At 37.4% G+C, this 13,790-nt stretch overlaps 2 protein-coding genes across 4 annotated transcripts; one reads left to right on the forward strand and one right to left on the reverse strand.

Moving 5' to 3' along the window:
* Positions 1–65: 65 nt before the first annotated feature.
* LOC135172769 (dual specificity protein phosphatase 15-like) lies at positions 66–12,105 on the forward strand. 3 transcript variants are annotated; one of them, XM_064139123.1, is made up of 8 exons: positions 66–376; positions 3,012–3,308; positions 7,202–7,318; positions 7,386–7,510; positions 7,626–7,797; positions 8,353–8,531; positions 8,736–8,933; positions 9,363–12,105. In XM_064139123.1, the coding sequence occupies exons 2-8, from the start codon at positions 3,288–3,290 to the stop codon at positions 9,598–9,600; spliced, it is 1,050 nt and encodes a 349-aa protein (XP_063995193.1). In that variant the 5' UTR covers positions 66–376; positions 3,012–3,287; the 3' UTR covers positions 9,601–12,105. The 3 variants fall into 3 exon arrangements, with proteins under 3 accessions (XP_063995193.1, XP_063995194.1, XP_063995195.1); XM_064139124.1 differs by having other exon boundaries at positions 66–319; XM_064139125.1 differs by lacking the exon at positions 66–376 and adding an exon at positions 2,798–2,944.
* LOC135172780 (ER membrane protein complex subunit 8) lies at positions 11,929–13,589 on the reverse strand. Its single transcript, XM_064139140.1, has 5 exons — positions 13,383–13,589; positions 13,185–13,261; positions 13,000–13,069; positions 12,767–12,861; positions 11,929–12,681 (listed from the first exon to the last, which is right to left on the reverse strand). Exons 1-5 carry the CDS (start codon positions 13,587–13,589, stop codon positions 12,513–12,515), a joined length of 618 nt encoding a protein of 205 aa, XP_063995210.1. The 3' UTR covers positions 11,929–12,512.
* Positions 13,590–13,790: the final 201 nt, after the last annotated feature.

Here is a 13,790-nt window from a genome sequence, read left to right on the forward strand (position 1 = left end):
GACCGTGCAAGTCTCGCTTTAGCCATTACTTCACCCTTCCACCCTCAATCAGACACCCGCTGGCCACTGACAAGAGTTGGCACGAGGAGTCCACCACCGCGTCTCGAGCCGGACTGTATTTCCCGCATCAGTCGTGACAATCGTCATTCGCACGCGATAGCAAACAGATACAAGTATTTTTGTCAATAAGATTATTTTTAACTTTGAGTGCATTTGTAACTGGAGAAAATAACTGGACGGATTTCGGTGGAGAAGTCGACGTTTTTCGGGGTGAGATGATCAGTTGATGCTTCTGGTGACTCAACAACGGATTCTTGGGGTAGGATCTGCAGATCCAAGCATCAATCATGTCTTATTGTCTCCCCTTCCGGCTGGGGTAACGTTTATTCTCAATATCTTACCCAGCGAAACAACGCACGACTAATTTTTATTATTTTAAATTTACAAGTTCATTTTCTATTTTTAATATGTATGCAGAACAGTTTAGGGAATGATTAAATTTTCAGAAAGTGAGTTGGTTCATTTAATGAACCTATTCATATTTCAAGAATGACAATGCAAGTGCTAAAAGCCTTTAAATCGGCATAAAATATATATTAAAAATTATTTGAGCACTTAACAGAAAGAGATTATTTTGCCAATTAAATATTCGTCTCAGAAAGTCAACAATTTATTTATTTGTCTCAATGAATGAACCGTTTTTTACACAATTGGTCGTTTCTCTGGGTCACTTTATACAGTAAATAGTTTATGCAACGCAATTTAATTCAGCAGTTTATTGAATATTAAAAAATAGATGAACTTCACAACTCTCATATTAATCCTTATAATACCAGTGTATTTGTGTAATTTCTTTGAACATACAATTCACTCAATCATACACCTTTGTCATGCAAATTTGAGAGCGTGGAATCCAATTAGGCCTGGATATTCCGAAGCAACAAAGTTTGTTTTATTTGATGAGCTCAAGAAGTTGAAGGATCCGCTGGATTTGGTTGGTGTACCCTCCGGCAATCTGAATTTCATATTCAATGGGACACTTTATATATCTGAAAGAAGATCAGGGGTTCCGATAGAAATGAGCGAAAGGTTACTCAATGTCCCGTTCGCGAAAAAAAAGGATTGAAGGGGAGGATTTATTGTCACGACTGAACGGTAAATCAGAATGTGAGTGACCCAGGGGGACAATTGACGTGGTGTGCGCTCCATTAAATAAATAAGTTACGCCACACCCTCTGTAACGACGTTCGGTATGAGCGGCATAATCACAGGTATAATCGGCGCAGTTGAACAGCATGAAAAATGGTACTTTATTACGTAGATCAGGTGATAATTTCAACGAAAGTTGAACGGCTGTACATAAATATTGAGGGACAAATTGCCCAGAAAGTTGTCACTTCAAATTAAAGATTTCATTCACTATATATTTCGTGATTTTTATCAAAGTATTGGAGCAGAATTCTGTAGTTAAGCGGAGAAACGAAATAATTAACTTACTTCTCCTGATGATTTGTCGAAAATGTCCCCCTATCTAGGGGAGTTGACAAAACGTATTTCCTCTAATAAGTTCAATAGCAAATAAGCTACGAAGCATTTTGAAAAAATTTTGGACGTTGCGTTTTTAAAAATCCGTGATATTTCTCCTATGTAATGCAATTGTTCCTCGCATCGAATGACCCAGCGTATCCCTGGAGGAGGTACCCAGGAGATAAAATGATAAAAAAAATCGTGACATAATTTCTACTTCTCACTGAATTAAAAAAAAAAACATTGTTCCCTTGAAATAGCCCTGTTGTTTATCAACTCAATGTGACCTCAATGCTTCAATTACGCGAGAATAAAATATAATCCTCCGTGAACAAATAGCCGCAGATATGACCGCACAGGTGACCCCCCTCGTATCGAATGACTCAGGTGTCCGATGGCCCGCAAACAAAACCATTCACCAAACCCATAAATATGAGACAGAGGGTTGGGGCTGAAGATTTTTTGGCACGCTAGGCTTCATACCCCCACGACAGCAGGTGTTTACATTTGTTTTTCCGCGGGAAAATCAATGGGGCACGAGTGTATGACAACACATGTAAACTTCACGTATTTAGAGTTCAGAAATAACAACTGATTCGACAAAAATATGGTGTCGATTTTTTTTTGATCTTTTGCTGCATTCGAATCTGCATTTATTTATATTCATATAAAATTTTCAAATTATTCCACGAATAGCTTTGGAGTATTGAAATATATAGATCCATTTTATTCTAATGAGTTATTTTCTGGGCTCAGTTAAAGTTTGGGCATAACAACTCAGGTGACAGAAGTATATCGCGAATTTTTCCTTTTATTTTTGCAGTCGATTCTGAAGATCGATGACACAATTTTATTTTGTTCTTCCAGTCGACATGATTGACAGCAAGGGGTAATATTTGATTCCGTGCGGAATATCCATTTAATCCAGAAGATGGTTGAGATTAGAAAAAAAAATTATCGATAATTTCCTTCATTTGCGTGAATTAAATCGATTGGAAAAGCACAAGAATAGTTTGCTTCAATGTAAAATCGTATCACTTTAGTCCTTCCATTTTTTATTAGTTTATTATTGCGAGTTGAAATTCTTGTCTATTAGAAATTCTAGCGCCACGTGGCAACAGTTTTTTGTTATCAATCGTTATAGTCATTGTCCGTGACCGTTTACTGAGTGACAAAGCATTAACTGTGGCTTGTTTCACATTGATTTCAAGGTTGTATTAGTCATTAAACTTATTTTATTTTGTTATGCGCAGTCAAAAAATTACAGTTATTTTCAAACAATATGATCTATTCCAGGTCATGTCAGTCAGTAACTGCCTTTACCCTCTTAGGAATCAATATCGATTTTCTTTCTTTATTCTTCTTTATTACCCGCATTTGTTGTTGATCGGCTGTTGACTCAGATGCCATATAATATGTAATACCTTAAGTACCCCGTATATTCTCCCTAGGTGTCTTAAAATACCCTTCGTTTATTTTTTCAGGTGCTAGAGATCAACGGGTCGAGTAATGAGTTGAACCGCAACATCGTCAGACAATCCTCAACGAATCGAAACGATGTGCACGACAAATGAGTTGAAAATATTCAGTGATGCCTGGAAAGTGAAGTCACAAGTGTCTAACCTAATGCAAGGATGAAGGAGACCGATGAACCGCGTGGCTCATTGAGCGTGATATTGATTAATTGTTATCGCGGGAACACCACGTGGACATCGGCCAGAGATTCTTAACAGCGCGGGGAGTGAAACCCTGGGTGAGCCATGGGGAATGGTATGAACAAGGTGAGATAACATTTTGATTATTCATAATAGCGATTTTATGGTGGAATTGATGGTAATCTCTCGGGCTTAATGATTGCCGTCGTTAGGAGAATGTTGGGGGAACGTTCACGGTCGAGGGTGAATACCCAGAAAAAAAGAAAACTGGGAGAGGCCTGATATCTCAGGTATTTAGTATGACATTCTTGCAGTGACAGATAATACGTCTTAGACAAACATTTGTTTAGGGTACTGCACCAAGAAAAAAAATCCCGGAAAATCCTGCATTATTTTACAAATTTGAAATTTTTTTGGGGAAATAATTCATGATAATCGTAAATGTCCCGGTCGATTCATTGGATTTATTTTGAAGTTACGATGGAAAATGATAGCCAAGATGCTCGATCTCTGGACTCACTGTTAGTTAATTAGTGGGACAGGAATTTCTCAGAAAAATCCTAGTTCTAAGCCCGAAAATTATTCATCAAATGCGATGTGTGTAGAAATTATAATACGGAATAATGCATAATAATCATATAATATTCCAGTATTATTCATGAGATTAAAATAATCATGTAGGCCTTGTCATAACGGACGGAATAATAGATTAAAATGAGCTAACAGTCGTTCACACAATCAAATTAATGACGGAAGCTCCGTAACAAGAAAAAATGATTAGAAATGTCCACTGAAAATTCAACGAGTCTACCAGAATTTCCCCTGGACACAATTCTGATGAAAATGGAAACGACAGTTCCATGGCCGTAAGACCTCAGAGGTGCCAGAGCTGATCAAACATCCATGTACCTTGAAATTGACACTGACACCTCTGTGGCCTAATCCGTAGCCTTCAATTCCACGTAACACCAGAGGTGACGATATTCCACAGTTGATAAATTATTTTTAATACCCAGTGGGAATCGTAAGACCCGGGGTAAGAGCACTGATCAATTATCGAAATGCTCGAGTAGGGGATGATCAATATGGAGAGCGGGGTTGTAACACTCAGGTGTTTTTCTATACGTCAAAGTCCAGTCACCGGAGAATCGATCGACACGACCTGGAAGAATAAGGCACCACGTCGATCGGTGCTCAGGGAAATGCTAGTGGCCCCACTAGAAAAATGTGTCTTTGAATTATCTTTCCAAAATATTTCGAGGTTTTTGGATCGAAAAAAATGAAAAACATTGAAGACGTAATAAATAATCGTGAGAAATATAAAGTTGAATGCGCTCGGTTATTATTCATTCGAAGAATCGCTTCTGACGTAGAGACCCAGGGGTATAAACCTTTCAATCCAATGTGGGTTCGTTACGCTGACAGAACCACTTGGTATTGTCAAGAAAATTTTATTTGAACCAACTACCATGTGCTTATAAATTTTTTTAGTAACTATGATATCGTATAGTGAATGTCAGTTCTCTTTTCTCGTGATCCATTTGATTGGGAGGGATAGAACTTTTCTATTCGCTGCTTCCACGTGCATAATCCGCGGTTTACTGCAGGGAATGATGTAAACTACGGTTTTTCTATGAATTTTTTTCTCATGCGTGCAGATGTACCACCAACTGCTGTTTACGGACAACCCTCCCAGTTCCCAAGCACAAGACCAAGTGTTTCTCGCGAACGTCATGACACAAAGAGCGTCGAGGATTTTACGAGGCGAAAAAGTGCTAAAAAATCAGGTCAAAGAGAGCAATACATGAGAAACGAGTGTAACAGTTCCTCGGGTACGTGGAAAAATCCTCTAAGCAATTTACAAGTGCTCTTAGCCACCCTCCATTCTTGCTCGTGAAAATTTTTGATGACAAACAAATAAAGGATTTTCTTCGACAAGAAGAATTTCCAGTTATTCTCATTCCCGTGCAAGAAATCTCATGAGTTTTAAAGTTTTTTAATAAATCCAGTAGTTTACCTCACTTTCGTCAGTCATTTTCTCGTTATTACAAAGCAAATATCGTGCGTGAAAGTTCCAGATTTCCGGTATCGATAGAAGAAAAAAAATGTTGAATGAATTGGGTTGCTGCACTTGGTAATCCAGGTCAAATCTTGAGTTTCTCAAGTGTCATTCTTCGATTTAAAATAACAAAAAGCCTTTTTTGGCTGCCCCAGAAGTACAGATTCAACGAATAAAGATAAATGTCTGCGGCTTTCCTAATTTAAGACTGGTGGGATTGAGTGAGGATGTTAGAGTCACGATATTATCGTCAGAGCAGTAATAAAATAAGACCATTAACTGAGGATTTGAAACTGGGACAGGAATATTTGAAATATAGACCATGGTCAGCTGATAAAATAAAAATCGCAATCATTATGGCGCCTCTCATGACACTACTCGTGATTAATAACAGCATACATTACATTATCATTTAATCAACACTTTATCGGTTTAAACAATATGGCCCAGGAGTCCAGTATTTCAACAGTTCCGATATACTCAATTATTTCGTCATTTAAAAAAATATAATTTTTACTCCAAACACGCTTTTTCTATTTAATTAAAATTCTGGGAGGTGTGGAAGTCACTATATCTTCATTTAATTATTTTATTTTACTAGATAGAACAGGTCTCGCCCTTCACACGCGCATTTTGCGGCGACAAACTGATATCTCTCATTTTTCACTCGAATTTAATTGAAAGATCAACCCACCGATTCTGAACAATTGCAAAAAAAAATCTTAAATAATACTCTGTGTCAATATGTTCTTCACCCTCCTTGATTGTTTTAAAATTGGCGATAACATAAGCCGCACCGAGAAACTTTCGTATGTCCACGAAAAATCACTGCAATGCGCCCTTCCGTAAAATCCCAAAGAAAAAAAGTTCGAATCATTTGAATGACGCGACAACCGCTCATCGAGAAATTCCTGATTGATTGGAAATCCCCCATTCGACTCGACAATTTCAATCCTCCCCCGGTGTTGTTCTATCGGATTGATTCGATCAAACGGTCTAATGAATTTATATGCAAATCGGAGTTATAAAGGGATTCACCACCCTAGCATTTTATTTTCCACCGATCGATTAAGGTTTGAGAGTTTATTTTTACTCTGGACAATCATCTCTCAATTGAGTAATCCCCATTCATCCATATGCAAAGAAAAAAATTTAATTTTTCCAATAACATTTATTTGGGACCATAAAAAACCATTTGAAAATTTCTCATTAAATTCTCGTTAGAGGAATATTTGATTGGCAGAACTATTTTTTTTTCTTAGTCCACGATCATCGAAAAATAAATTCACTATTTCTCCAGATCATCTCTTCAACAGCATCGAGGACACCATTGTAATATATTTTTAATTTATCCGACATGACTGTGATCGATAACAAAAACTATGTCACTTGTTAGGGCTGATGGTATTGTATGTTTTTTCAATGCCATCAGCCCTCCGCGATTTGATTATCACGTGACTTCTGCAGTATCCATATCTTCCACTCACGTGTTGTTATTGTCAATAATTCAATGCGCTCAGCCCTTATCCGGTTTGAGCATACCGGAAGTTGCCGCGCCATTCCACCACGTTCCACACTAACATCCGATCTCTGCATATCGTCACTCGTCCCCTGTGATGTCATTATCGATCAAATAGGCAACTTGCATAAAGTCCCTCCTCTCCCTAATCCTCGCTTTGCGAGGAGGATTTTCCGTGACATGTGGTGAATGGAGCTAAACGGCGAAAATAATGGAACTGAATTTTCTGGATGAAAAATTGTTTCATAATTGTTTCATTCTATTCTCTGGAATTTCAGGATTCAACGGATTATTCAACAACAAAATTTATAAAAATTTTAGGGGGATAAGCATTCGTTAAAATCGAGAAGCAAAAATTTTCAAAATTTCAGGGGAAATTTCCTAATAATGTGGTAAATTATTTCGCACATGTGGAATAACTTTTTCATTGTATTTTTGAAGGTATTGCCAGGCCTCTACGTGGGCAACTACCGAGACAGTAAGGACGAGGCCCAATTGAAGGAGTTTGAAATAACCCACATATTGGCCATCCACGATGCAGCCCGTCGTCTTCATTCCGTGAGTAAAACCAATCGGCTAGTCCTTCCCAAAAATACCCCAAATAAATTAACATTTGTATTTTTAGGATAAACATTACTTGTGCATTCTGGCAGCTGATACACCTGATCAGAATTTAACCCAATACTTTCCCCTCTGCAATGACTTTATCCATGCAGCACGACTCCGGGGTGGAAACGTCCTCATACACTGGTAATCGCGGTCATAAATCATTTTGATGATTGTTTGTTTTTTTCCACCCTCTCTCTCTCATTACGGGATTCACAGGGCGGATTGAGGAGATTTAAACTGGAAATCGATTTTACAGCTTGGCTGGAATGTCTAGGAGCGTGACAGTTGCGGTGGCCTATATCATGAGCATCACGAATCTCTCGTGGAAAGAGGCACTCAAGGTAGTTAGAGTAGGTCGGACTGTTGCTAATCCAAATGTCGGATTTCAACAGCAATTGCAGGACTTTGAGGCTACTCGTTTGCAGGAGGTAAAAATTCAAATATCTGGAGAATCCGAGTGTTGCTGTAAGGAATGATCATTCATTCTGGGAGTACAGTCAATGCATGAGCTGAAAAAATCCATTGAAAACCCCTTGCGAACGCGATAGACTGGGGAGAGAGGGACGAAATGGATCTAAATAGATATTTTATTGCCGTATCGACATGAAAAATTTATGAGACATTCCATACCAAATGAGTCAACCGCTGAATCTCACCCTCTAGATTTTTTCAATTTTTCTTCTCAGCCCCATTCGAAGATATGATTTTTATTCTTTTCGGCGAGGGAGGGAAAGAGCTGACATAGCAAACATTGAGATCAAGATCTCATAAACGAATGGGATGCCTCAATGAAATATGCCATTTTTAAAGTACAAACAGAACTATTTTTATTTTAAACTCGTAGTTGTTCCTGAGGATGATTGCTTTGTCATGAATAATTCAGAATTTTAATTCTGCATTGTCTCCCTCAATGTTGACTCATTCAAACACAACGATTTCATAATTAAAAAAAACAAAACATATTTGAAATTTTTCTTCTTAAGGAACGTAAGAGACTCAAAGAACGTTTTCCCTCACTCGCTTTAACTGCATCCGATGCAGAAGCTTGTAGAGCTACTCTCCGGAATTACGAGACCCTGGCACTTGCGCGCGAGGTTTGCGAGGGAAAATGCGCAATGGGAAGACAGTGTCCCACTGGTTTGTGTCGGCAGCCCTCAAAAAGGTAAAGGATCATGTCAGAGTAATGAAAAAAGCACTGATGAAGTATCGCAATGTGGGAGGAAACTCCCCCAGCTTTTTGTAGATGAAAGCAAAGGGACCCTGAGACCATCATTTTTTTACCCTCCTTTATTTTTACCTTTTTTTTCAGTTCCTGTTGAGTTTTTTTTTTCGATATTTGTTGAAAAAAAAATTCTTAACCCCGCAGACAATTGAGGAGAAAATCATCAACGAGTAGTACGGGTAGCTCAGGCTCTGGTCGCACACCCCCGCAGACCCCTCGTCTTTTACCGTCCGCCCCACCCTCACCAGCAATGCCAAGGTCATCTAGTGTTGTTTCGGCTATTAGGCCAAGAAGTGGACCTGCTGGATTTAACAGTTACACGGGCTCTGCACCACCCTCACGGTACAGAATTAAACAAAATTTCTAATTCAATTCAAATTGAAAAAAATTTAATTGAATTAGAAAATTTTGTTTTCAATATACTTTAATATTTTTCTTATGCAGTCGGAAACAAAATTGAAACTAATAATTTATTCCATTTATGTTTCTCTTCTTTCTTCTTATCGGAACCACCTTAAACATTGCCAATACAATAAAAAAAATTTCTTTTCAATATTTTTTGGGCGCATTCAGGCGTATGCAGGAACTTGAAGCTGCCGTCCGCCTGGAAATCCTTCGATGAACTCATTTAAAAAGTTCCTCATTCAACCAAGATCACAGTAAAAAAACATGTCAAAAAGAAAAATCTAAACACAATGTCCCTCAGAAGGAGGAAGCCAACAATGACACGTGACAATGGACTAAAAAAATTCAATGCACTATTGTTTCCAGAGCGGTGTCGAGAGTGGATTTATCCGCGGCAGTTGCTTGCAGTAGCAGTAGCAGTATGAGTCTCAATACAGTAGGACGATCTGGAGCAATGGGAAGTACCTGGCGGGTCATGGCCGGCTCAGCACCAACAACCCCCAGGACAACTCCACCAGCGTCGCCCCAGCACTGGCCACGACGCACCTCCCGACAGACACCCCAATTACCATCACAACCTGAATCCAGTTCCTCGATGTCATAGCATTATGACAGCTTCGGAAATTATTTTTCGTAGATTTCTCTTCAGGTTCGTTCGCTTTAATTTCTCAAAAATTTATCGACAATCGATGAAAAATCACGTCAGACTGGAGACTTGGAAATTTTTACATTTTTGAGTGCTAGTTTTACTTGAGTGTTCTATGAATTCGTTCGGGAATTTATGGCATCGAATCATTTTTGATCCAAGATTAACAGTAAGTTCCCATAAATTTGGCAATTAATTCTATAAAGAAGCCCTTGGATACCCCCATCTCAAATCCACCCGCACGGCATTTATCAGAGAACGCACAGTTCAAAACAGCTGCAAAAAACATTACCACTAGTATAACGACAACCATAAGAGTAATAATCGTCGAACTAATTTGTTAAAAAAAAACAAAAAGTTTGCTTTTCAATATACGACCGTCCAAATGATTGTTGGTTTATTGAATGAGAGCATTAGAAGCACTACCGCCAAGTTGTTATGCCCGATTACTAGATGAACTAAACATAAAGGGGGTTTGTAGAAATTTTATAACTGTTGACGAAGAAGAAATTGTACATACGGCTAATGACTAAGTTTCCCATTGGACTATTATTGCGCTATAGTACTGCACAAAGCATTAAACAAATCGCCAAGTAATCGATGGTTATTGCCAATAAGGATGAACATTTATGGGGAGAAATAATGAATTTGAATGAATTGAAAATAATTACTCCAAGTATTTTGAATTTACTTCAACAAAATTTCTAGTGGAAATCTACAAACTCGTACTTTACTCAGCGGAAATCGGACGAACAATTATTGATTGCGCGAAAATAATAATTCATTCCCTCCGGATAAAGTGGCTTCATTCAAATAAATTATTTTTCCGGAAAAATTAATCGAAATGGAAGAAAATTGTGTATGTACGACACGATTATAATCTCAAGCACCCTTAATTACCATCATTTATCATTTCAATTATTTTAGTATGACTGTTTGCGGCCCCTCTTCGAGGGGTTACTGCATAGATATCCTATTTATATAGATGCATAAATCGATAGTAAGTCGTGTCAAGCTTGGCGAATAGTTCCTTCGCCTCGAAACAAAACGTATTAATTATTATAATGTTATTAACATATTTGAGTCACATTTGATGTGCAGGCGGTGGTTGTTTCCCACGTCATGACATTAGGAAAATTGTTGAGCTTAGACGTAGTATTTGATTAATTTACTGGGATGTGAAGATATTAATGGTTTTTTTTAATTCCTGGAAAAGGGAGTGGAGGGACGGATTGTTAAGGAGTAATTCGTTAATTGACCCGATTAGGGATTAGGAGTTATTGAATAATTGGAAAAACATGATGATGGCAATGCAACAGGGCATATCATCGGCATTAATGAGACGCGATTTAGGTGCCCATGAAAATACCATTAAATTATCGATGATGTACATCCATTTGCACCCAAAGATCCTGTCCCACTATCATCCAACATTGTTCATAATTTATTTTGGCCATCTAGAGTCTCATTCGCCCTTAAAAATCAATTATTTCCATTGAAATTAATATTATTCGTGGGATTAAAAAGTGTTCAATGATATTGGGTTCATCCATTGCCATACAACCACTGTGCAATATCATAAAGGCTGTGTAATGTTAAATCCTCGAGTGGCGGTAATTCCAGTTCAATTGGATTACCTGTTCCGAGATAAATAAATTTAAAAAGCGCGATGTTAATTTATGGTCAGCCGGCCAGATGTGATTGGTATTTTTGATACATCTGAAATGTCCTGCGATGTGCAGTGATCAGGTCAAATCATTCACTAGATATTTTCACGTATATCAGTACAGAAGAATTCCATTACATATCAGATATCGCGATTTAGATATTCGGAAACATAAGAGAATTGATATCTAGCTGTTGTTGATGGTGAGTCAATACTTATGAAATGAACGATTACGAAAGTGGTTAAGATTGATGATGACACTGTTGTATGTTTTCTTAAAGCAGTTAAATGTTCATCAGGAGTAAGAAACAAATAATGAACAGAATTATTGACTTTTGTAGGTGAAAATAACGACTCAAGAGAATATTTTAACAGTGTTATTTATTCATCAAAGGAACAATTGCAATTGTTATAAATTAATAGTGAATATGCCGTGGTTTTTTATGCCATGCATCGAAAAATCGCTTGTAAAAACAAATCCATCGATTTATTTTTCCCTGAAATGTTGGAGGGATACGATAAAATGTGTCACGAGAGTTTATTGACAAGTATTGAAGGGAGAGATGAATATTTTTCAATGTCTCGGTGTATACTGAGAAATGTTAACGAACAATATGTCATATTTTTCCATGCCACCATGTATTTATCAATGAAGCTTATGTTCTAAGAAAGAAAATGAAAATTGTATGAAATTGTTCCATTGTTTTGTTTGTATTCATGCTGAACCATGTATTTGCGTAAATACGAAGGGACTTATAAATGCGTGGAAAGAATAAAAGAGGGTTTTTTTCTTTTTCCATGATTTTCAATGCTTCTTATCCCGAATTAATTCTCAAGAATTGATACTGCAACGCTAAAATGCTGTTCATGTGATTTTTTGTGTTAAAAATGCTTTCAATTTTATATACATAGAATTGAGGTGCTACATAACATTTTTCATTGAAAAAACCGATGAGATATCAAAATTTGGTGGAAAATATTCGATACGTATATTTTTATTATGAAAAAAAAAGTAGGAAAATTCTAATTGATAGACGAAACATCTGTTTTTCCTATTTTTTCTAATAAAAAAACGTATCTATTATTTTTCATTCGACTTGTCTATCCAACACTAAAAATCATCATGCAAAGCCCCCATTGAATCGACTTCGAGTAATGAACCATATAGTTATCCTTTGGAATGTCAGTAGTAGTAATTTATCTATTATTGCACTGAAATTGTTTTTTTAATTATTTTGTTGAGTTCGCTATTGTGCCAGTCCAGGGATATATTGTCCAGATGATTGTCGAAGTCTATCAGCTGTTGATATCGCGCTTCTCGTAGAAGGGATTCCAGTGCTGTTGGCACTGCTTCCCCGCCCTCATAAACAATGCTACAACAGTTGATAATTGCAGAACATCAATTACCGATGAAACGAAGGAAATTAATTGAATAGAATGATCAAAATTATTATTTACTCGGCTTTATCATGGAGTTTCCACTTTCCGTCCTGGAATTGAGAGACTCGAAGGGGATTTGTACTCATATTGTGGCTGAGTTCCCGGTTGTCTATCTGTAGAATAAAAAATAAGAATGATGAATTGATGACCTCGCAGATTTTTATTCATTAATGCAAATTAAGCGTTTATTATTAGGATTATGGAGACAGGAGTGCCGTTTTCTATCATTACAAATGAATAAGAATATTTACCACAGCCATCACTGCATTCCCGTAATTATCAGCTATTTTATCAGCTATTCTGTGAGCAGGTTTGTCAGTACTGAAATTCCCAAAGTTTCACACATAATGAAAGCCGAAACGATTCGTGAATAAAATTTATTTGTCGGTACATCTCGGTACCGAGACACTTGCAAATATAATCAGTGCAAAATTACCTCAAATCATTCAGAAGTTCATTAGCCAAGTAATACCCAGCAATGACCATTCCATTCTGTGTGGCGAACTGATCGACCTATTCACAAACAATTAATAAACACTTTGAGGTTATGGATCTACTCTGAAATGAATAACTCCAGAATTATTTTGCAAATTTACAATAAGTAGGAATAATTGAGATATTTTTCGATACTCACCAGTCCCAACGCTACTTCGGACATGGGTGAAACGTGCAGACACTGGTGAAAGAGAGGAATTGCATCCTCAACATGCAGATTACTAGATTTACCCTCGCCTTTCTTTTCTTTGGCTAGTAGTAATCCGTTTATAGCACAATGAGGGTATTTCGCTGCATGAAGGATGATCTTGCAATAGGCTCTGGGTGAAAACGATATCTTAGCCATTTTTTATTGAGTTTTTCGATGTTTAAAATACTCCCGACATGAGTTCACCACGTCATATAATGATCAGAGCAATGGGGGAGGGGGTTGCCAGGGAAACCAACCAGCTGATTTCCGTATACCATTTCATCGGCTCTGAGACCTTTAAACGAGTGCTTTTGGAGCGAATTGAATGAGGAGTTCGTTTTAATCGACAGGGATTTT

This window comes from Diachasmimorpha longicaudata, chromosome 2, assembly GCF_034640455.1.
Source record: "Diachasmimorpha longicaudata isolate KC_UGA_2023 chromosome 2, iyDiaLong2, whole genome shotgun sequence".
Classification (NCBI taxonomy): Eukaryota; Metazoa; Arthropoda; class Insecta; order Hymenoptera; family Braconidae; genus Diachasmimorpha; species Diachasmimorpha longicaudata.

What these genes read in the sequence shown, in the direction of transcription:
- LOC135172780 (XM_064139140.1), bottom strand. Translation starts at nt 13,589, where the DNA reads ATGGCTAAGATATCGTTTTCACCCAGAGCCTATTGCAAGATCATCCTT. An exon ending in GGAATGCAGTGATGGCTGTG is followed by an intron (nt 12,862 to 12,999) that starts GTAAATATTCTT and finishes TTTATTCTACAG; the next exon opens with ATAGACAACCGGGAACTCAG. An exon ending in AAACTCCATGATAAAGCCGA is followed by an intron (nt 12,682 to 12,766) that starts GTAAATAATAAT and finishes CAACTGTTGTAG; the next exon opens with CATTGTTTATGAGGGCGGGG.
- LOC135172769 (XM_064139123.1), top strand. Translation starts at nt 3,288, where the DNA reads ATGGGGAATGGTATGAACAAG. An exon ending in GGAAACGTCCTCATACACTG is followed by an intron (nt 7,511 to 7,625) that starts GTAATCGCGGTC and finishes TCGATTTTACAG; the next exon opens with CTTGGCTGGAATGTCTAGGA. An exon ending in TGTCGGCAGCCCTCAAAAAG is followed by an intron (nt 8,532 to 8,735) that starts GTAAAGGATCAT and finishes TTAACCCCGCAG; the next exon opens with ACAATTGAGGAGAAAATCAT.